This window comes from Antedon mediterranea, chromosome 5 (assembly GCF_964355755.1).
Source record: "Antedon mediterranea chromosome 5, ecAntMedi1.1, whole genome shotgun sequence".
In the NCBI taxonomy this organism is placed as follows: Eukaryota; Metazoa; Echinodermata; class Crinoidea; order Comatulida; family Antedonidae; genus Antedon; species Antedon mediterranea.
This window is the reverse complement of record NC_092674.1, coordinates 2,927,828-2,952,307: the sequence shown is the minus strand read 5'-3', so window position 1 is coordinate 2,952,307 and position 24,480 is coordinate 2,927,828. Positions and strand designations below refer to the sequence as shown.

Below are 24,480 nucleotides of genomic sequence, written 5' to 3'. Positions count from 1 at the left end.
TGTTATTTTATATATTCACTCATAATCCTGAATTTGCTGCTCTTGTATTTCACAAGTGTGATTTAATAAATAATACAAAAATTCATGGTTTATCCAAAACAAGTTTATTCTCAATATGGTAACTTAAGTTCCAAATTTTAATGTATGTTATTTGTATATAATACAAATTACAATATAAATTCTGTTGTATTAGTATCATATAAACGATAAAACACGAGAAAAGAATCATAAAATATTTATATATACATAACATTGGAGTCTTTTGCATTTTAATAGCACTTAATTCTATAGAATGTTTACATACTAAGAATATAATTGAACCTAGAAAAACAATTTGCAAAAACTAACAACCAACTGCAGACGTTATTATTTATATATACAAAGTCTTTACAAAATTCATTCTTTTGCATTTGTAGAATTAAATACATTTATTATTTACAAGTTGTTGTTTGAGGACATATCTTGATGCTGTGAATGTGATCAAGAGAAAGTCTTTTATTTTACATTAAGCTGCAAAAAAGTCATTCTTGTTTCTTTACAGTAATGACGATGTCATCAAAAATATTCTACTGATGACGTCATCAACTATCCCATATTGCAATGTTGTCGTCAAAACATGATGGTTGATTGAATGTGAAACAAACCAAGTTCACTGTATCAAACTTCTTTTCTGCACATCTGCTGTTTTTTTTAAAATTATACAAACAATCACGAAACTAATCAGTGATAAAAGTGTCGCCATTACGCCCTTCTCCATCTGGCGATTTTATTCTTTGTCTGCGAAGCTGAACCTAAAACAAATATTACACGTAATTTAGTATCAGCAACGGTGTGTAGGGAACTTCAGCTGCAACTGAGAATAGTTTTCTTAACAGATTTACGCCAGCTATCTGCCTATGGAACAATTATGTGGAATGGCGGCCTTAATTATTATAATGTTAATGCATCTGAAACCTTAAACTGGAACAATGTGAAAGGGCCTTTATTATGTACTTATAAAATATATGAAACTTTTATGTAAAACTCTGATCTGCAACAATGTGCCATTACCTGTAACTGTAACTTATTAGTAAAGAACATTTTCTTCCAGCCAAGCTGCTCTGCTAAACTCCTCATCTCATCTGTCACTGTGTCACAATGCACTTCATATATCCTTTCCCACAGTGAGTCATTGTTGCAAACCTGCAAAAACATCATATTTTTAAATGGTCTAGAAAATATATGAGCTGGATAAAATAGAAGAGGAGGAGGAAGAGAGGAGAAATGCATTGAATGTTACCGAGTGGCTAGCAGTGGCGTAAAGGCTATGAGCGTTCACTGGCTAAACCCAGGGGCCCCGGAGCTTATGGGCACCCTTGAGCAGTGTCCAGGAAAAAACAGGCATTAAAATATGTAAAAAAAGGCTAAAAACACCTTTAGCGTTGGAGGGCCACTTAGGGTTCCTAAACCAAGGGCCTCATGTCTCTACGTTATGCCACTACGTTATGCCAATGGTGGTTCGACAAAAAAACACAAAGGTGGTCAGCAGCAACACCACCGCTCCCTGCTCAAAGGAAGTTTGGCAAACTTCCACCACCTCATCTATTTTTTTTTGCTTTTCAAATAGCACATGCGGATCACGGTCACGTTCTGCTGCCACCAACAGTATCATTCATATTTAATTGATAATACAGTAAATGAAAACAAAACTTTATTCATAAATAAAAAAGCTAATGACCTCATAAAACTGTTTACTAGTTTGAGCCAAAGAAGCAACATCTTCAAGTTCGAGAAACGAGACTAAATATATGAGAAGAGGCGTTGGAAGTCTCGCAAGATAGTCTATCTGTCCCAAACAAAGATTCTTAACATATTCCAAGGTATTGTTGCCAAACACACGGCGCACATCATCTATAAATAAACAAATATTTCGGTAAATATGGTTTCATGTCAGCATGCAACTACAAAATAAATAATGAAGGAAATGATCATGATGATTTTTTATCATAGTAGCAGAAGCTGGTAATCTAGACTTGCTACAAGTATATACAGTATTTAGTCTTTTATTTAGTTATGTTACTCCACCAATCAAAATGTTTTTTTTTTCTCAAATTAAGTACAGTATTATATTATACATTATAAAACGCCATATGCGACAAAAAATGTATCTTTAATAATTACAGGCTAGATCTACTAGGCTTAGACCTCTTACTTACTACTACTTATTAAAGGTAAGAGTTCTTTATCATTTTTATAGGCATCAACATTTTTCTAAGTAGGAATTACTGTACTTTAAATTTAAATCAGATATAGGCGCGCTAGTTTACAAAAGAACACATTAAAAGCTCTATGTTATGCAGATCAAATTTAGCTTTGTTTATAACATATACATTGAAGTCGTTCATCATATGCAAAATCCTCAGCAGGTTGTCTTGATTCTGTCGGGTTTAATCGTCTGTAGTCATTCCTTAAAGTAATATTCCATGTTCTCCAAATGGTCTACGAAAAAAAATCACCATGGATTTGTTACAAGACAACACAGACAACATTAAAATTTGATTAATTAATATTTTAATTGCATCTAAATTAACCTTCAACTTCCTGTTTTTTGGGGTGTTTTTTTTTTGTAGGAATTTTTTAGTTATACGAAGTAGGCCTTTTTTGAATAACTTAATCCCCACAATCAAATATATGCCTTCCTAGCCTAGGCTAGTTAGTATAGTTAGGAGGAGCTGAGGTAAGCTGGTGGTACGTTGTGACGACACTGACTTTGCTGCATGATGATGTTGTGTGTGTGGCGGCACAGTTGCCTTCTCTCTTCTTACTATTAGTAGTCTTATTTCGACCTTGGCCTCTCATAGCTTCGGCCAAAACATTCATTATCATTAAAACAGTATCATTTAAATAACATAATTTAGTCATACATTGCTTGTTGATATAGTAAACTGGTGAAAATCCTTTGATGGTGATGGAGCCTGACCACTAAGCTCTACTAAAACTCCATTTGACGGTAACAACGACAACGCTTCCGACATTTTGGTTCTTGGTTACCACTCCAGCTTTGATAAAACAAAATATTGAAATCACTGTTATAGCGCCACCAAAACGTGATATCAACTTAGAAGCTACAATTTTTAAAGAAAACAAATCTATGGCGCGCCGATTTAGCCTTCAGAGTTTTAGCATTGAAGCACACAATAAATTGCTTAATCTTTAGCTCATTGGAAGCAGCACAGCAGAAGTAGTACATGTACAACGCTTTAGATGAACAGTTAATATAAAAATAAATAATGAAAGTTATGAGTTGGATAATATTTCATGAACAATTATTATACAAAAGATTATAATTATATATATATTATTAAAAAATTATTTGTATTATAAACGTTTTCATATTTCAATGAATGTTTATATGAGTTAGATGGTGGAAAATATTTCATGAGGAGTTGAAAGATTAAGTACTGAATTAACGAACTATCACACGATCGTTTAATAGTCTTTTTAATAAAATAGCATGATGTGACCCACAATTAACGAATAAAATGACAAGAATATGTTAAGATGTGTTATAAATAATAGCGTATGTGATGAAAGAAACCGATGAAAATCAAGAAAATAAAATAAGTATGCTTGCTTCTATTGTAAACAAGAAATATTTCTTACAAAAAACGCTGCTCGCTTATTGAAAAATATTTTTTATTTCAAATGTTTTTGAATGTGTCATTTTATTGTCACATAATAGTTATTTTACCTGAAAAAAATGTAATTTAAAGCAACAAATACTTAAATTGTCTGTCAGACAATGGTTTTTGGGTTTCTTTTCTTTTTTTATATGTGAATAAATATTTTTTTGTTACAGAAGTGAAAACTCAATTTCTGTCACTTTAGTTAATTTTATTGCTAAGGTCAAATCTGGGGGTCACTTCATCACCCTAGATATTTCAATTGTGAAGTATCCTATTACAAACACAAACTTTAATGGACTGTTTCGATTATAATTCAATGAATATCTGACAGTGAATATACCAGAAATGCTTAGGGATTTGTAATTTTAGCATGACATGTCCTAATAGACTCTTTCCCAGACGTTTTTTGGGTCTACTGTAGCAGCTGGAATCAATAAATCATAGTGGAGTTTCCATTTTCACAAAACTGTCTGTCCTTAGAACTATAACTGCTGCTTGCTTTAGCTTCTGATTGAGTAGTCCTAAATGGGACGTTGACGTAGCGGGCTAGAGCAGCAGCGTGAGAAAACACCACTGGGCTAAATCTGCAGAAGACACTTACGGCTTTCCATAGCAATCATTCAAAATGTCGGCGACGACGGCGATAACCAGCGAAGTAGGAGCGGACACGTCACATGCAAATAATCCTCTTTCTCGAAAGCTAAATAAAATTCTAGAAACTCGATTAGACAACGACAAGGTTGATTACCATGTTTTTATTAAGCGTGATACAAATTAATTAGTGTTTCACGGCTTTAGCTAGGCCTAGGCTAGGCCCTAGCTAGGCTAGAGGGCCTAACTAACTAAGGACAGTCAAGAAAGGTGCCTGGCTGGGCTGCTGCAGAGTGGGTGCCTCTCTAGTAGTACTAGGCATAGGTCTAGCTGGAGGCCTATCTAGGGAGAGGCCTACCTGTAGCTAGCGGGATGATATTCAGCCCAGAGACAATTTGTCTCTTTTGCAATGATGCACATTTATAAAACTAATTGTAGTCTTTGTTTTTTAATAATTTAATTATTAATATATCTGCTGTAAAACTCTATCTATTTAAAAGGCCTAGCCTAGCTAGGGGCCTAGTCTAGGCCTATTATATAGCAAAATGTAGGAAAAAATACAAACAGAAATATTGATTTAACTTCTACTATTCAAAAAAGACAAAATAAATGGTAAAATTTAATTTAATAAAAAAACATTTCTGACAGACAATTTGACTATTTTCATTTTTTCAGGTAATTTTTGTCAAAGTAAATAACTATTATTTTTTATTTATTTATTGAACTTTATCACTGCACATAACAACAAAAAGGCAGCAAAAAGAAAAGGATGAACAGATGACAAGCACCTCTATCCACACCCACCCCCCCCCCCCTCCCTTAAAATATACACAACAGTAACAAAAATGCATACATACAAACATGCCAACTGAAGTATTGATGCCTGCAACGGAACATTGGCAACGTGATATCCACGTGCATGTATTGTTGGGGTCAAAATTGTTTTTAAATTTTTCACCGTAAAATTTACAAACAGGCTTATTGAAAAGTAAATGTGATTATGTGACATTTAAATGTTAAGCAATTATTTGTTCAGAGGAACAGAGTATATCTTTCAGTTTAGGTAACGTGAATGGCATTAAATATATTAAATGTGAATAGTTAACTAATTCATAGATGGTATGAGTACTATGACAATACTGCAAAACTATTTTAAAGGATGTTTTGGAGGCACTCAAGGCTATGTCAAGTTTCTTTAGCGAAAATAACTTGCGCACTCGACGCAACTTAAGGGGAGATATTGAACGGAGGAGTTTGACAATAAACGAAGAATTTTCAGAAGCATTTCGAGCTGTAAAAGTGGTAGGCAAGAAATTAATTTTTATACAACTAAAATTTAATTTAAATAATTATAAATTATAATTAATTTTTAAATTTATAATTGAATTGAAGAGCCACATTATTGTTTTATCATCTTCTTTCCCAGCAACTTGATTCTATTGATGAAGATGTGTCAGCCATGAGCACCTGCTGTAATGACATGACACAGAGGTTAAAGGCCGCCAGAGGTCAGACATCTGACCTTATAAGTAAAACTACTGAATTGCAGAAAGAAAGGTACTACAGCAGTTACGACTATTTTGAAAAAAAAGTTGGAATTAACTGTAATAACTAGAAAATTTTGCATAACTTTTTCATAAATATAAATTAACATGATGGATTTAAATAATGTTAATCAATCTACTGAATATAAATTCTTTTTCAAAACTATTTTTAAAGTCAGAGGTTAGAAATGAGGGCAAAGGTCGCAGATGGTTTCCTCGCTAAATATCAACTAAAACCAGAAGAACTGAAAATTCTAAGAGGAACTCGAGATGGTAGGTTACATGAAGATTTCTTCAAAGCACTTTTACGAGTTAAACAGATTCACCAGGACTGTAAGATTTTACTGAGAACCAATCAACAGACAGCAGGGTATGTCAGCAATCACTCTGTCACTTACCTATGACATTTTTTAGTTTATAAAGTGATCATAATAAGTAAGTTAGGGATGTAAAATAAACAAGAATTATTGTCCAGTAATTAGTTTTTGAAATTTGTCCTTCTTTCTTCACAGTTTAGAAATTATGGAAGCAATGGCTCTTCATCTGGAGACAACGTATGAACGTCTTTACAGGTGGACACAAGGTTGTTATTATAATTATGATATAATATGCATATGTATGCATATTTACAGGTGGTCATTGTGTTATTATAAATATGGTATAATATGCATATTTACAGGTGGAAACAAAGTTGTTATAACCATGGTATAATATGCATGCGTACTGTATATGCATATTTATATTTACAGGTGGACATGGGGTTGTTATTATAATTACCATATAATATGCATAACACTGTATTACATATTTACAGTACACAGTACCGTATATTGCTGTATATTTAATATGTACAGTATATATATATGTAATATGAAGGACTAGTGTTGTTAATTTTTCCGGCTGTATTACTTTATTGTTTTGGTTTAGCTTTTTTGCAGCATTGTCTTTTTGTATCTCCATTGAGATCCAGCCACTGACACCCACAGCATTGTCTTTTTGTATCTCCACTGAGATCCAGCCACTGATTCCCACAGCATTGTCATTTTGTATCTCCATTGAGATCCAGCCACTGATACCCACAGCATTGTCATTTTGTATCTCCATTGAGATCCAGCCACTGATACCCACATCATTGTCTTTTTGTATCTCCATTGAGATCCAGCCACTGAAACCCACAGCATTGTCTTTTTGTATCTCCATTGAGATCCAGCCACTGATACCCACATCATTGTCTTTTTGTATCTCCATTGAGATCCAGCCGCTGAAACCCACAGCATTGTCTTTTTGTATCTCCATTGAGATCCAGCCACTGATACCCACAGCATTGTCATTTTGTATCTCCATTGAGATCCAGCCGCTGAAACCCACAGCATTGTCTTTTTGTATCTCCATTGAGATCCAGCCGCTGAAACCCACAGCATTGTCTTTTTGTATCTCCATTGAGATCCAGCCACTGATACCCACAGCATTGTCTTTTTGTATCTCCATTGAGATCCAGCCACTGATACCCACATCATTGTCTTTTTGTATCTCCATTGAGATCCAGCCACTGATACCCACAGCATTGTCATTTTGTATCTCCATTGAGATCCAGCCACTGATACCCACATCATTGTCTTTTTGTATCTCCATTGAGATCCAGCCACTGAAACCCACAGCATTGTCTTTTTGTATCTCCATTGAGATCCAGCCACTGATACCCACAGCATTGTCTTTTTGTATCTCCATTGAGATCCAGCCACTGACAACCACAGCATTGTCTTTTTGTATCTCCATTGAGATCCAGCCACTGATACCCACAGCATTGTGTTTTTGTATCTCCATTGAGATCCAGCCACTGATACCCACAGCATTGTCTTTTTGTATCTCCATTGAGATCCAGCCACTGATACCCACATCATTGTCTTTTTGTATCTCCATTGAGATCCAGCCACTGAAACCCACAGCATTGTCTTTTTGTATCTCCATTGAGATCCAGCCACTGATACCCACATCATTGTCTTTTTGTATCTCCATTGAGATCCAGCCGCTGAAACCCACAGCATTGTCTTTTTGTATCTCCATTGAGATCCAGCCGCTGAAACCCACAGCATTGTCTTTTTGTATCTCCATTGAGATCCAGCCGCTGAAACCCACAGCATTGTCTTTTTGTATCTCCATTGAGATCCAGCCACTGATACCCACAGCATTGTCTTTTTGTATCTCCATTGAGATCCAGCCACTGATACCCACAGCATTGTCTTTTTGTATCTCCATTGAGATCCAGCCACTGATACCCACAGCATTGTCATTTTGTATCTCCATTGAGATCCAGCCACTGATACCCACATCATTGTCTTTTTGTATCTCCATTGAGATCCAGCCACTGAAACCCACAGCATTGTCTTTTTGTATCTCCATTGAGATCCAGCCACTGATACCCACAGCATTGTCTTTTTGTATCTCCATTGAGATCCAGCCACTGACAACCACAGCATTGTCTTTTTGTATCTCCATTGAGATCCAGCCACTGATACCCACAGCATTGTCTTTTTGTATCTCCATTGAGATCCAGCCACTGATACCCACAGCATTGTCTTTTTGTATCTCCATTGAGATCCAGCCACTGATACCCACAGCATTGTCTTTTTTGTATCTCCATTGAGATCCAGCCACTGATACCCACAGCATTGTCTTTTTGTATCTCCATTGAGATCCAGCCACTGATACCCACAGCATTGTCATTTTGTATCTCCATTGAGATCCAGCCACTGATAGCCACAGCATTGTCTTTTTGTATCTCCATTGAGATCCAGCCACTGATAGCCACAGCATTGTTTTTTTTGTATCTCCATTGAGATCCAGCCACTGATAGCCACAGCATTGTCTTTTTGTATCTCCATTGAGATCCAGCCACTGATACCCACATCATTGTCTTTTTGTATCTCCATTGAGATCCAGCCACTGATACCCACATCATTGTCTTTTTGTATCTCCATTGAGATGATCCAGCCACTGATACCCACATCATTGTCTTTTTCAGTAATTTGCCTTTAGATTTATAAATAAAATATGCATGTATATTTACTTAGTAATTTATTATGTACAAACAACAATTGTTTTATTTGTTTGAACGGAATGATTCTGTGCAGGTGAGAGTCGTGCAATGACCACAGATTCTGTAGAGGTTACATCCCTTCTTGCTAAAGCTATGCAGGCTCTTCAAGATCGACCAGTTTTGTTTCAGTAAGTTATTAATCTCTGTCTACACTATCAAACAAGTTTGACAAAAAAAGTGCCCAAAATAGGGTCTATATATTGTTTCCCTCACCTCACTTGATTATTCTATGATATTTCTATCAACATGATTTTCTATTTTGATAGATATTCATTGGATGAATATGGAACAGCCAGAAGAACTGCAGTTGTGCGTGGTTTCATTGATGCATTAACCAGAGGAGGTACTTTTTTTATTCTTTTTAATAATAATATCTGAAACATTTACTTACGTTTTCGGCTCCTGTTTTGCATAATAATGTCAATACAATTAACCATCTAAAAAAAAACGTCCTAACTCAAGAAAATGAAATATTTGGCTTTATGAAAGCATGTCTCTTATAGATGGCGCTATAATAGCATATTGAAAGTTAAATCAAACTATTAAGAGCACTGTTAAACAATAGAGCATTATTGGCATTTATAATCTTAAACGTTGGTATGTCGTGCTGTGCCAAATGAGGTACCAACTCAATATCTCACTATTAATCCATGTTGATGTTATAAATATCATATTTCTGTGATTGGCACCAAGATCAAATATCATGTTACTTATATACCAACTACACTTTTACTAACTGCACTGATAAGCCACAAGTGTTACTTGATTTATAATCTGTGTTACTTTAACATTTAACCTTGTAGCTTTAAGAATCATATTACTACTGTATATCTTGTCACTTGTATTCCAAAGACATTTAAACACACCTTTGACTCTGTATATTGCACTCTGTTATATTAAATTTATCAAAGGTACTTTAACAAGGTTTCAATACATAACAATATTAGTTTGTTTTCTTAACTGTAAATTCCAAAATATTCAGAGATATTGTATTTTAGCGGGAGATGACCGGAGATATCAGGAGAAAACCGTTATTATTGGGAAGCCTGTCAAGTAATTAATTCATTTCTCACTATTTCGGACTTCATATCCATATAAAGACAAAGGTTTTTGTTTCTGTGGTTGATTCATAGATTAGCTATTTTTTATTTTTGTTTGTATTCTGCTTTTAAAAATCTCAGGTCCAGGTGGTACTCCAAGACCTATAGAACTTCATTCCCATGATCCATTGCGGTACACTGGTGATATGTTGGCATGGTTACATCAAACAGCAGCTTCAGAGAAAGAATTGCTTCAGAGTTTAGTGAAGCTAGCTACTAACAGTGGTATTGTATCATTTATCTATCAAAGATTTTAGGTTTTATTGAATTTATGAGAGAAAAAGAAATTTAAAGGACCAGTTAGAACAATATAAAAGATAGATGATTATAGGAAAAAAGGTTTTTATCCGTGCTTTTTATTTCTATATTTGTAGAGCGTGAGGAGGAAATTCAGAGTATTTTAGGGCACATTACAGAAGGAGTATGTAGACCGTTTAAGGTAAGATAATAAAACTAATTAATGAATTAATTTAATTGTAAATACCATTAATGATTGACAACTATTGGGTTTTTTTTTTCAAGGTTCGTGTAGAACAAGTAATAGTTGCGGAACCAGGACCTGTAATTTTGTACAAGCTCAATAATCTAATTAAATTCTACCACTACACAATAGCGTGAGTATTTTGATTCTTCACTTGTAAACAAACTACTGTTGTTTGCCATTTTGACTTGAAATTTCTCTTCCTATTATCTCTTATTAGGTTGATGTTAGATGGTGAAGCCAGCCTGTTGCTAACTCTTGAAGAGATGCAGTTGTTCTCTCAAAAGGTGTTCTTCAACGCCCTCAATGTCCATGCGACAAGGCTCATTGAAAAGGTTGAACTCCCACCGGCTGATCTTAGCCCACCAACTTCACTCTCACAAACTTTGACATTGTTACAGGAAGTACTGGCTTCCCATGATTCATCAGTGGTGCCCATTGATGCGAGACAAACAGACTTTGCCAAAGTAATGATATTTTAAGATAGAATGTACAGTAATTCATTTATATACACAGTACTACACTATAGTATTTTTTTATCTTTGTTTAATTATTTATAGATTTTGTCCTTTCTACCCCTGTCTGACCTTTCTCCCCTGTTTGACCTTTCTTACAGGTGTTATCGTGCATCTTAGATCCCCTGCTTCAGATGTGTGCAGTATCAGCTAGTAGGCTTAACACAGCAGATATGGCTACGTACATGATAAACTGTATCTACGCCATTCAGACTACGCTGGCACTCTACGAATTCACAGACGAGCGACTTGAGATGTTAGATGCTCAGGTAAATAAAGTACTAGTGCTTAAATCCAAGTCTAGCACATCTGGTATGCGACTCACATTTTTACCCAACCTCAAACTCTCATGCCACATACTAAAAATCTCATTCTTTTTCACAATTCCCAATCTTTATTCAACACTAAATTCTGCTGAATCACCAATCCACAGCAAGCAAAATGGGACTATAATACAGTAATAAGAAGATCATTTGGCCTTTGGTCACAATTGGTAAATCTCAAGCCATCAGCAACCTGAACCTTTACTTGTACAGTATGTTATGCTTATTCCAGCATGGAGGAATTATTTTGTTAATTCCTTCATGATTTAAGCATAGCAGTTAACAAATAAGCAGCACCAATACAGAAAACTAAAATAATCTTGTGTGGTTTAGAAAGTGACAAATCAACTGGTTCCTCTTCTTTTTAGATTGAAGCCCACACAGATGCACTAGTAAATGAGCAGGCATCTTACACATTAGCTAAAGTTAGTCTGGTACAAATCTACAGCATAGCTCAGCAGCATCAACCAAGTGAGGTAAAGTTAACTACCATACCACAATCTTCATCTTAAGATAAGATAAGATAACTTTTATTGATCCTCAAAAAGGAAATTCATTGCTCGTCATAATAACAAGAAAACACAATAAAAACAAATATAGCATAAAACACATCTTACACATTAGCTAAAGTTAGTCTGGTACAAATCTACAGCATAGCTCAGCAGCATCAACCAAGTGAGGTACAGTAACTACCATAAAACAATCTTCATCTTACACATTAGCTAAAGTAAGTCTTGTACAAATCTACAGCATAGGTCAGCAACATTAACTAAAGTCCCTTTCTCACAGAGTTGTGTGCCAGGAATATTGCGGGAATATACCATTACCATGCCGGTATGGTTTTCTGTGAGAACGGGTCGTCTTGGCATCATGCCGGCATCATACCGGCATTGACATGACCTGCTTTAGACCTAGTAATATTCGAGGGATATTCCCCGCAATGCCAGATGGGCATTCTGTGAGAACGTAACGCCGTTATATTCCGGGGTTATATTTAATACCCGTCGAGGCTTTGACACCTTGCGCGGTCAAGTGTATCACTTTGGCGCCGATTCAATTCAATTAACAATAATAATTTCGAACTGGAGGAATAGTGAGATAAGAAAGAGAGCTGCTTAAAATAAGGGGACAAGAAGAAATTTGTAGCATAATCTATAGACATAGGCCATTCATAGCTCTTTGTTTGTTGGTGCCTGACCCTTCGTCGCCTTCTTGCCTTGTAAATTGTACAACCTTCTAAGGTGTTTTACAGATTGCTGATGACGGCTAATTAATTGCTGTACCTATATAATATATGCACAATATACTGTACATAGCATGTATTGCATAAATATGCTATAAACGAAGATAATAATCTCTGACTTATAATTCGCCGCCATATATCGCTAGACAAAAATAATAACAATAAAGGACGGCCTCAATAATTATTTTGTCAGAGACTTTTTATTGGCCGAATATGCCCGACTCCTTTCTCACAGAAAACCGGTATATTCCGGTTATATTTCCAGCACGATAGTCCGATGAGAATGGGTATATGCCGGTAACGATACCGGTAATATTGCAGGCACATCTGTGAGAAAGGGGCTTAAGTGAGGTACAGTAACTACCATACCACAATCTTCATCTTACACATTAGCTAAAGTAAGTCTTGTACAGATCTACAGCATAGCTCAGCAGCATCAACCAAGTGAGATAAAGTAACTACCATACCACAATCTTCATCTTACACATTAGCTAAAGTTTAGTCTTGTACAGATCTACAGCATAGCTCAGCAGCATCAACCAAGTGAGGTACAGTAACTACCATAACACAATCTTCATCTTACACATTAGCTAAAGTAAGTCTTGTACAGATCTACAGCATACTGTAGCTCAGCAGCATCAACCAAGTGAGATAAAGTAACTACCATACCACAATTTTCGTCTTACACATTTTATTTAATTCTAGGGTCCTTTGTCTTCAGTTCATGGAATGGAAGCAGGAGCCATAAAACATGCTATGGTAACATTTTATGTTAAACTAAAACCGTAATATGTACTGACGTTAGTGTAGTGTTCAAAAATTGTAATTTATTAAACAATTGTAACATATAAAAATAGAGTACGGTAGTACATTAGTTTGAATTTGCTACCATGAAATGGACAAATGGTTTTAAAACAGACTATACAGCTACATATTTTTAAAATAATTATTTTTTTTCACAGTCAAAATTTGATTCCTACCTAGCCTCTCCAGATAGTCTCATTATGCCGCAATGCAACTTGCTTCAAGGTCAAAGTTTAAGGTAAGTTGCAGGCAGTTTATGAATATTCAAGAGTTTAAATTTTATCAAAAAATATTTATCTACAATATTTTTATATACTGTACCTATTAATTTGTCTATTCAATTATTACAGAGAGAAAATCCATAAGAAGTCTGTTATTTTGATTTGTTCAGCATACGAACTGATACACAGAGCTGTGAATGACTCGAGTAACGGTTACTTTGATCCGAACAGTATCATCATTAGAACACCAGATCAAGTGCACACTCTATTATCCTGAATGTGCATTACAGTTTGTACCATGTACTAAAGATGTACACTAAACCACAGAATGTGACCCGATGTTTATTTCACCTGTTACATTCTTCCTGCCTTGTATTCATTTTGTTTTTAATATCAGTTCACAGCTCTGTAGTGCATGCAGTTTCCAGGGTACTCCTTAATTTCATAAAATCAACATTTTATTTTATTCAATTTTCAGGCAGAAACAACAAATGAAATACATGACAACGGTGCAGCACCCTCTGGATTGCCATGCTAAGCACTATCGAATTGGCTCTCCATAATGCACTTCAAACATACAAGTGAAACAATAAAAATACATAAGAATAGATATAAAAAACCACAATCATAAAATGTTAGTCTGTACAAAAATTTAAAGCTGACCAAGATTGGAGAGCTGTCACAAATGTGTTAAAACTAAATAAAGAGTGTTCAAATACATGACAACGGTGGATTGCCATGCTAAGCACTATCAAATTAGCTCTCCATACTGCACTTCAAACATATACAAGTAAAACAATAAAAATACATAGGATATAAAAAATCACAATCATAAAATGTTAGTCTGTACAAAAATTTAAAGCTGTCACAAATGTGTTAAAACTAAATAAAAAATGTTCTCTATATAATTAGGAATCTCTTGTCATACACATGTATACATACTGGCATATTTGTGTTTAAAAATAACTGATTCAGTTTATCTTAGATAAAATCCTGAATATTAAAATCAATTCGGTCATACTTTTGAATGGTTTAAATTAATTTAATACACTGTAGAACTAGAAGAGTTAAAAAGCTATAGAGGAAAAATAATATACAATATAATACAAAATCAAAGCCTGTACATATATTTATTATTAATACCAATTTTATTTTTAAAATTGGTAAATTGTATAGGAAATTAGTTTATTAATATAATTTGACATGGTGATGGGTTATGCAGTACACAATACTTCAAAAACATTATGTCATTCAAAATGTTTAATAAAAGACTTCTTATTAAATCATGCCTCATGTTCAGCATTATTCTTTTGTATTGTGTTTTAGTAAGTAATGAACAGAATGAGGTTGGTGTCGTCTCTTGTTGATTGACCTTTCACTCCGATCCTTAGGGTAGAGTCCTCCAAGCCTGTAGCCAGGATTTTTACATAGAGGTTTGGATCCTCCATCCTATTTAAATGATTTCACACTAGGCCTACTTCATGACTAGATACAGAGATGATCTATTCCAGTATTGAATTATATCCACAACATGACTTCCAAAGAGCTTTTTCCCAACATCTCTGAATCCTTGGCGACAAGTTAATGATGTTCATGTTCATTCATACGGTGCATTCTTGCATGCGTCTTTAACATTGCTTGCCAATATGTTCACATTGTCATGTAGCTGAGCTGCTTTCCTGTATGTGTCTTCAAATTTCCACTTTGTTAATTTCTTCCCACATGTTCATATTGATAGGATATTTGTATGTATTCTCAAATGTTTGTTCAAATAGTCATTCCGTTTAAATTTCTTCCCACAATGTTCACATTCATATGGTGTCTCTCCTGTGTGTATTCTCAAATGTCTTGTTAAATCCCCACTTTGCTGATATTTCTTCCCACAATGTTCACATTGATATGGTGTCTCTCCTGTGTGTACTCTCAAATGTCTTTTCAAAGTCCCCCAATCTTTAAATTTCTTTTCACAATGTTCACATTCATATGGTGTCTCTCCGGTGTGTATTCTCAAATGTATTTTCAACTGTCCATCCTGTTTAAATTTCTTCCCACAATGTTCACATTCATATGGTGTCTCTTCTGTGTGTGTTCTCAAATGTATTTTTATACTTTTACTATGCGAGAAATTCTTCCCACAATGTTCACATTCATATGGTTTCTCTCCTGTATGTATTCTCAAATGTATTTTCAAATCCCCACTTTGTTTAAATTTCTTTCCACAATGTTCACATTCATATGGCCTCTCTCCTGTATGTATTCTCAAATGTCTTTTCAAATTCCAACTCTCTTTAAAGTTCTTTCCACAATGTTCACATAAATGTGGTGTTTCTCCTGTGTGTATTCTCAAATGTGCTTTTAATCTTTTACTTTCTGAAAATTTCTTCCCACAAAGTTCACATTGATATGGTGTCTCTCCCGCCGTATGTATTCTCAAATGTGTTTTTAAATTGTTACTATGTGAAAAATTCTTCCCACAATGTTCACATTCATATGGTCTCTCTCCCGTATGTATTCTCAAATGTGTTTTTAAACTGTTACTATGTGAAAAATTCTTCCCACAATGTTCACATTCATATGGTGTCTCTCCCGTATGTATTCTCAAATGTGTTTTTAAATTGTTACTATGTGAAAAATTCTTCCCACAATGTTCACATTCATATGGTCTCTCTCCTGTATGTATTCTCAAATGTGTTTTCAATTCCTCATTTTGTTTAAATTTCTTTCCACAATGTTCACATTCATATGGTGTCTCTCCTGTGTGTATTCTCAAATGTTTTTTCAAATTCCCACTTTGTTTAAATGTCTTCCCACAATGTTCACATTCATATGGCGTCTCTCCTGTGTGTATTTTCAAATGTGTTTTTAAACCGTTACTTTGTGAAAAATTCATCGTACAATATTCACATTCATATGGTGTGTTTCCTGTGTGTATTCTCAAATGTGTTTTTAAATTCCCATTCCGCTTAAATTTTTTTCCACAATGTTCACACTCGTATGGTGTCTCTCCTGTGTGTATTCTCAAATGTGTTTTTAAATTCCCATTCCGCTTAAATTTCTTTCCACAATGTTCACATTCGTATGGTGTCTCTCCTGTATGTATTCTCAAATGTGTTTTTAAATTGTTACTATGTGAAAAATTCTTCCCACAATGTTCACATAAATATGGAATCTCCCCATGTATTCTCAAATGGTTTTTCAAACTCCTACCCTCTTTAAATTTTTTCCCACAATGTTCACATTCATATGGTGTCTCTCCTGTGTGTATTCTCAAATGTGTTTTTAAAGTCACATTCCACTTAAATTTCTTTCCACAATGTTCACATTCATATGGTGTCTCTCCTGTGTGTATTCTCAAATGTGTTTTTAAAGTCCCATTCCACTTAAATTTCTTTCCACAATGTTCACATTCATATGGTGTCTCTCCTGTGTGTATTCTCAAATGTATTTTCAAACTCCCACCATTATTAAATTTCTTTCCGCAATGTTCACATTCGTATGGTGTCTCTCCTGTGTGTATTCTCAAATGTTGTTTCAAATATTCATTTTGTTTAAATTTCTTCCCACAATGTTCACATTCATATGGTGTCTCTCCTGTGTGTATTCTCAAATGTGTTTTCAATTTAGAATTTTCTGTAAATGTTTTGCCACAATGTTCACATTCATATGGTCTGTCTCCTGTGTGTATTTTTAAATGTGTTTTTAAGTTCCTACTTCCTCTAAATTTTTTCCCACAATGTTCACATTCATATGGTGTCTCTCCTGTGTGTATTCTCAAATGTGTTCTCCAATTCCTAATTTCTCTAAATTTCTTTCCACAATGCTCACATTCAAAAGGATATGGTGAAATTTCTCCTGTGTGTCTTTTCAAATGTATTCTTAAACCGTTACTTTGTGAAAATTTTTTCCCACAATGTTCACATTCATATGGTGTCTCTCCTGTGTGTATTCTCAAATGTGATTTCAAACTCCAACCCCGTTTAAATTTCTTCCCACAATGTTCACATTCATATGGTCTCTCTCCTGTATGTATTCTCAAATGTGTTTTCAAACTACCATTTTGTTTAAATTTCTTCCCACAATGTTCACATTCGTATGGTCTCTCTCCTGTGTGAATTCTCAAATGTGCTTTCAAATTACCATTCGATTTAAATTTCTTCCCACAATGTTCACATTCATATGACAGCTCTTTCAAATCTTCACCTTGATCGTACGTTGTCTGTTCTTCTTTCAGCTCTCTGTCGATTCCTAATCCCCGATCTTCTAGGCCTAACTCAGAATCATCATCGTATATGTATAGGTCTAGGCCTTCTTCATGATGTCTATCGGATGATGTATGTATTCGTAAATGTATCTTCAAATCATTTAACTCAAATTTATCTCCACAGTGTTCACATTTATATTTCATGTTGGTTTTTTGTTCAAATTTTCCTATTAGTTACAGCACAGAGTACCTGTATTATGAAAGATGGAGTCAGGCCGCGTTGTGTTATCATATTACAATTTTACATCTTGCTGCTCTAAAAAACACGTCTGCTGCATATCATGCATTATGACTAAACTAACAGTGAGGTAAAGCCGAAGGCTAGAGGGCGTACTCCAGACGAAAAAGTGATTCCAACAGGAGGTATATTCAGAGCAGTAATCTCGGAACAAATTTTTCTTTTGACTTTACGGATGGAGTAACCGATATATTGAACATATACCAACTTACCAAGTTTGAAATATTTTTTAATTCTAGAAGTAATTTTTCTCGATGTTTTTGTATGTGACTATTATTTCCCTGTGCTCCCCTGGTGTCAAATTGGGTCCACTTGCGAAAAGATATTCAAATTTAGTGACTTTTTTCACGCTGCTGCTCTAGCCCGCTATGTCACAAGAGATGACGCAATCAGATATAAAGCTGCAGCAAGTTTAGTACTGAGAGAGTTACATAAATGTGAAAAAGGATCATCCACTATAATTTATAGGTCCAGCTGTTGCATCCAAAAAACGTCTGGAAAAGAGTATATGAGTGCTCACGGTTGAACGATTTTGGATTCTTGCCCTTTTATTGGTTGACGCCAATCAACAGATTGTGGAAGAATTTCCACTTGTGCCAACTTGAAGAAGTCACGTTGTCTGTAGAGGGTATTCAGTTGCATGCGTTCACCTGTACAAGATCAAGGTCATCAGGTAATTGAAGTTGAACAAAATAAGGAAATACCGCTTTCAGATTTTTTTGAAAATAGAAGAAAATAGAAATCAGCTGTAAACACAGTCACTTGTTTCAAATGCACGATCATCTGTAAATGGATATAAATAACTAAGAGAAAAGAAACTTTTTATTATAACTCAAAAACCATTGTCTGACCATGGAGGTATTATACCTCCATGGTCTGACAGACAATTTAAGTATTTTTTGCTTTAAGAACATTTTGAAAAATAGAGTTGCTAGGTCCCGGAAATTTAACTTATTATACTTCGAATTATAAAACAAAATTTATACCGGTACGTCTCCAGAACCAGCCCTACCATGGATATAAAAAAAATAATTTCTGTATAGTGTACGTCGATACACAGTACACAAAGTAACGCTTCGGTAAACTTCGTTTGGAAACTACAGTCACATTCTGGTCCCTGGATGGAACATGATATCACGCGTAAACCGCAATGGGGCGGACAGACCCAATGTTAAGCTATTAGTATTCGGATATGCTCCCCGACGAGGGGGGTATCCCCCCATAGCCATATAGCTATATATGGCTCTGCATAGCCACAAACGACACCCCTCCCCCAGCCAAGTTTTTATAAAATTAAATATACAGTATAGTATTGTTAATCACAATGGAATTAATAATTTCTTGGCATTCTAGTTGTATACGAGGATCATACAGAATACGTTCGCGTTCATCGTTCTCACGCTCGGTCGGCCTCTAACACACAGGCGCGGCGTATTAGTAGTGCGTAGGGCATATCTGATTGATCGATTGTAGCCACCATCTTGTTAGTTCCCTCTTCATAGAGAATAACTTTTTGAACTGCGTTAACATTGTATTTTCATCCAGCCTTCGGCTATATAATACCATTGGTTATAATTGACCTTTGGGTGTTTGAGTTATGGGACGCCTTCTCTGCATTATTTACTAGTAATAATTTGATTCGACGTTCTTCTGTTAATTGACGCCCCCAAAGCTTGTACAATACAACAAAGGGGACTTTTTTCGATTTTTATCTGGTCGCAATGGCGTCACTTCTTTTATGATTTGGTGCATGCATCAAGTCGATTAATCCGTCTATCAACTGTGTAGTTAAATAGGTAATTTATATAATTTAAAATGGTAATCATGGTGAACAGATGGGTTATTCTTATGATGAGAGAAGGGCTGTGCAGTGAATGCAGTTTTGAGGGTACTCTAAGCACCTTAATTTCATCAATCAACCTTTTGAATGTTTAAATTAATTTAATACACTGCAGAAGAGTTAACCAATATCTAGTTTCAGATACAATATAGTACAGTAATACAAGATCAAAGCCTATACATATATTTATTTATTACTATACCAATTGGTATATACTGTAATTGTATAGGAAATTAGTTGAAATTATTAAATTATATAATTTGACATAGTGATGGGTTATATAATAATAACACTTTCTGTCATTCAAAAATGTTATTTTTCAATAAAATTTAATTAAAGACTTCTTATTAAAGCATGCCTCACGTTCAGCATTGTTCTTTTGTATTGTGTTTTAGTAAGTAATGAACAGAATGAGGTTGATTGACCTTTCACTCCGATCCATAGGGTAGAGTCCTCCAAGCCTGTAGCCAGGATTTTTACATAGAGGTTTCGTTTGGGTGTCTAGAAAACTCAGATCTAGAAAAAACTAAGACCTAAGATATCTTAGTTTTCTAAATCTAGAAAACTAAGATATCTTAGGTCTTAGTTTTCTAGGACTTAAGATATCTTAGTTTTCTATATCTAGAAAACTAAGAGATTTTAGGTCTTGTTTTCTAGATCCGATTATGGGTTTATTCCTTTTTCCACAAAAGGAAGCAAAAATCATCACAAGCTAGCTTTCTTCCACTGCTAATCTCTAGTTGAGTCAGGGCACTTCAGGGCAAACACCAACCACCCCATGGCTATGGGTTTGGATCCTCCATCCTATTTAAATGATTCCACACTAGGCCTACTTCATGACGAGATACAGGGATGATCTATTCCAGTATTGAATTCCATCTACAACGTGATTTCCAAACAGCTGTTTCCCAACATCAGATCTCTAAATCCTTGGCAACAAGTTAATAATGTTCACATTCATACGGTCCATTCTTGTATGCGTCTTTAACATTGCTTACCAAAATGTTCACATTCATGACAAGTTTCTCACCGGTAGCTGAGCTGCTCTCCTGCATGTGCCTACTTTGTTTTTAATTTCTTCCCACACACTGTATTGATATACTGTACTAATACTATGTCTCTCCTGTATGTATTCTCAAATGTGTTTTTAAACTTTTTCTCACTGAAAATTTCTTTCCACAATGTTCACATTCGTATAGTGTCTCTCCTGTGTGTATTCTCAAATGTGTTTTTAAATTCCCACTATCTTTAAATTTCTTCCCACAATGTTCACATTCATATGGTGTCTCTCCTGTGTGTATTCTCATATGTCTTTTTAAATCATACTTTTCCCTAAATTTCTTCCCACAATGTTCACATTCATATGGTGTCTCTCCTGTGTGTATTCTCAAATGTCTTGTTAAATCCCCACTTTGCTGATATTTCTTCCCACAATGTTCACATTGATATGGTGTCTCTCCTGTGTGTACTCTCAAATGTCTTTTCAAAGTCCCACAATCTTTAAATTTCTTTTCACAATGTTCACATTCATATGGTGTCTCTCCTGTGTGTATTCTCAAATGTATTTTCAACTGTCCATTCTGTTTAAATGTCTTCCCACAAAGTTCACATTCATATGGTGTCTCTCCTGTATGTATTCTCAAATGTATTTTTAAACTTTTACTATGTGAAAAATTCTTCCCACAATGTTCACATGCATATGGTCTCTCTCCTGTATGTATTCTCAAATGCGTTTTCAAATCCCAACTTTGTTTAAATTTCTTTCCACAATGTTCACATTCATATGGTCTCTCTCCTGTATGTATTCTTAAATGTATTTTTAAATTCCAACTCTCTTCAAAGGTCTTTCCACAATGTTCACATACATGTTGTGTTTCTCCTGTGTGTATTCTCAAGTGTGCTTTTAAACTTTTACTTTCTGAAAATTTCTTCCCACAATGTTCACATTGATATGGTGTCTCTCCCGTATGTATTCTCAAATGTGTTTTTAAACTGTTATTACGTGAAAAATTCTTCCCACAATGTTCACATTCATATGGTCTCTCTCCCGTATGTATTCTCAAATGTGTTTTTAAACTGCTACTATGTGAAAAATTCTTCCCACAATGTTCACATTTATATGGTGTCTCTCCCGTATGTATTCTCAAATGTGTTTTTAAATTGTTACTATGTGAAAAATTATTCCCACATTGTTCACATACATATGGTCTCTCTCCTGTATGTATTCTAAAATGTGTTTTCAATTCCCCACTTTGTTTAAATTTCTTTCCACAATGTTCACATTCATATGGTGTCTCTCCTGTGTGTATTCTCAAATGTGTTTTCAAACTCCCACTTTGTTTAAATGTCTTTCCACAATGTTCACATTCATATGGTCTCTCTCCTGTGTGTATTCTCAAATGTCTTTTCAAATTCCCACTTTCTTTAAATTTCTTCCCACAATGTTCACATTCATATGTTCTCTCTCCTGTGTGTATTTTCAAATGTCTTTTTAAATGCCTACCCTCTTCAAATTTCTTTCCACTATGTTCACATTCATATGGTGTCTCTCCTGTGTGTATTCTCAAATGCGTTTTCAAATCCCTACTTTGTTTAAATTTCTTCTCACAATGTTCACATTCATATGGTGTCTCTCCTGTATGTATTCTCAAATGTGTTTTTAAATTGTTACTATGTGAAAAATTCTTCCCACAATGTTCACATACATATGGTCTCTCTCCTGTATGTATTCTCAAATGTGTTTTTAAATTCCCATTCCATTTAAATTTCTTTCCACAATGTTCACATTCGTATGGTGTCTCTCCTGTGTGTATTCTCAAATGTGTTTTCAAACTCCCACCCTTTATAAATTTCTTTCCGCAATGTTCACATTCATATGGTGTCTCTCCTGTGTGAATTCTCAAATGTTGTTTAAAATATTCCTTTTGTTTAAATTTCTTTCCACAATGTTCACACTCGTATGGTGTCTCTGCTGTGTGTATTCTCAAATGTGTTTTCAATTTATAATTTTCTTTAAAACCTTTCCCACAATTTTCACATTGATATGGTGTCTCTACTGTGTGTATTTTCAAATGTTTATTCAATTTAGAATTTTCTGTAAATGTTTTGCCACAATGTTCACATTCATATGGTCTGTCTCCTGTGTGTATTTTTATATGTGTTTTTAAGTTCCTACTTCCTCTAAATTTTTTTCCACAATGTTCACATTCATATGGTGTCTCTCCTGTGTGTATTCTCAAATGTGTTTTCCAATTCCTAGTTTCTCTAAATTTCTTTCCACAATGCTCACATTCATAAGGATATGGTGAAATTTCTCCTGTGTGTATTCTCAAATGTATTCTTAAACCATTACTATGTGAAAACTTCTTCCCACAATGTTCACATTCATATGGTGTCTCTCTTGTGTGTATTCTCAAATGTGATTTTAAACTCCAACCCTCTTTAAATTTCTTTCCACAATGTGTACATTCAAATGGTCTCTCTCCTGTATGTATTCTCAGATGTATCTTCAAACTACCATTTTGTTTAAATTTCTTTCCACAATGTTCACATTCGTATGGTCTCTCTCCTGTGTGAATTCTCAAATGTGCTTTCAAATTCCCATTCGATTTAAATTTCTTCCCACAATGTTTACATTCATATGACTCCTCTTTCAAATCTTCACGTTCGTACGTTGTCTGTTCTTCTTTCAGCTCTCTGTCGATTCCTAATCCCCGATCTTCTACAACTAGGCCTAACTCAGAATCATCATCGTATATGTATAGGTCTAGGCCTTCTTCATGATGTCTATCGGATGATGTATGTATTCGTAAATGTATCTTCAAATCATTTAACTCAAATTTATCTCCACAGTGTTCACATTTATATTTCATGTTGGTTTTTTGTTCAAATTTTCCTATTAGTTACAGCACAGTACCTGTATTATGAAAGATGGAGTCAGGCCGCGTTGTGTTATTACAATTTTACATCTTGCTGCTCTAAAAAAACACGTCTGCTGCATGCATCATTATGACTAAACTAACAGTGAGGTAAAGCCGAAGGCTAGAGGGCGTACTCCAGACGAAAAAGTGATTCCAACAGGAGGTATATTCAGAGCAGTAATCTCGAACAAATTTTTCTTTTGATTTACGGATGGAGTAACCGATATTGAACATATACCAAGTTTTAAATATTTTTTAATTCTAGAAGTATTTTTTCTCGATGTTTTTGTATGTGACTATTATTTCCCTGTGCTCCCCTGGTGTCAAATTGGGTCCACTTGAGCACAGTGTATTAACATACGAAACGATATTCAAATTTAGTGACTTTTTCTATTTTATTTCACTGTGCTCACTGGCGCGCGCCAAATTGGGTCCACGTGAGCACAGTGTATTAACATACGAAAAGATATTAAAATTCAGTGACTTATTTCTATTTTATATCACCATGGAGGAAATATTCCTCCATGGAGGAAATATTCCTCCATGATATCACTCTGCTCCACCGGTGCTACGATACGATGACGGTGGTGTAAATCCATTCTTTCAATTTTAAAAATGAAGTTTTTCAAGTTCAATA

At 34.8% G+C, this 24,480-nt stretch overlaps 3 protein-coding genes across 3 annotated transcripts; 1 reads left to right on the top strand and 2 right to left on the bottom strand.

The window, feature by feature from the left end:
* Nucleotides 1-109: 109 nt before the first annotated feature.
* Nucleotides 110-3,058, bottom strand: LOC140049611 (F-box only protein 36-like). Its single transcript, XM_072094544.1, has 5 exons — nucleotides 2,904-3,058; nucleotides 2,370-2,478; nucleotides 1,718-1,890; nucleotides 1,051-1,182; nucleotides 110-791 (listed from the first exon to the last, which is right to left on the bottom strand). The coding sequence occupies exons 1-5, from the start codon at nucleotides 3,012-3,014 to the stop codon at nucleotides 717-719; spliced, it is 600 nt and encodes a 199-aa protein (XP_071950645.1). The 5' UTR covers nucleotides 3,015-3,058; the 3' UTR covers nucleotides 110-716.
* Nucleotides 3,059-4,290: 1,232 nt separating this feature from the next.
* Nucleotides 4,291-13,861, top strand: LOC140049010 (conserved oligomeric Golgi complex subunit 6-like). Its single transcript, XM_072093821.1, has 16 exons — nucleotides 4,291-4,404; nucleotides 5,415-5,558; nucleotides 5,683-5,813; nucleotides 5,976-6,170; nucleotides 6,313-6,383; nucleotides 8,932-9,025; nucleotides 9,164-9,240; nucleotides 10,079-10,222; nucleotides 10,372-10,436; nucleotides 10,520-10,611; nucleotides 10,699-10,945; nucleotides 11,095-11,262; nucleotides 11,685-11,792; nucleotides 13,265-13,318; nucleotides 13,522-13,601; nucleotides 13,714-13,861. The coding sequence occupies exons 1-16, from the start codon at nucleotides 4,291-4,293 to the stop codon at nucleotides 13,859-13,861; spliced, it is 1,932 nt and encodes a 643-aa protein (XP_071949922.1).
* A 966-nt stretch (nucleotides 13,862-14,827) lies between these two features.
* On the bottom strand, nucleotides 14,828-23,825 carry LOC140049008 (uncharacterized). Its single transcript, XM_072093818.1, has 2 exons — nucleotides 21,045-23,825; nucleotides 14,828-18,016 (listed from the first exon to the last, which is right to left on the bottom strand). The coding sequence occupies exons 1-2, from the start codon at nucleotides 23,793-23,795 to the stop codon at nucleotides 15,311-15,313; spliced, it is 5,457 nt and encodes a 1,818-aa protein (XP_071949919.1). The 5' UTR covers nucleotides 23,796-23,825; the 3' UTR covers nucleotides 14,828-15,310.
* Between the last annotated feature and the right edge of the window lie 655 nt (nucleotides 23,826-24,480).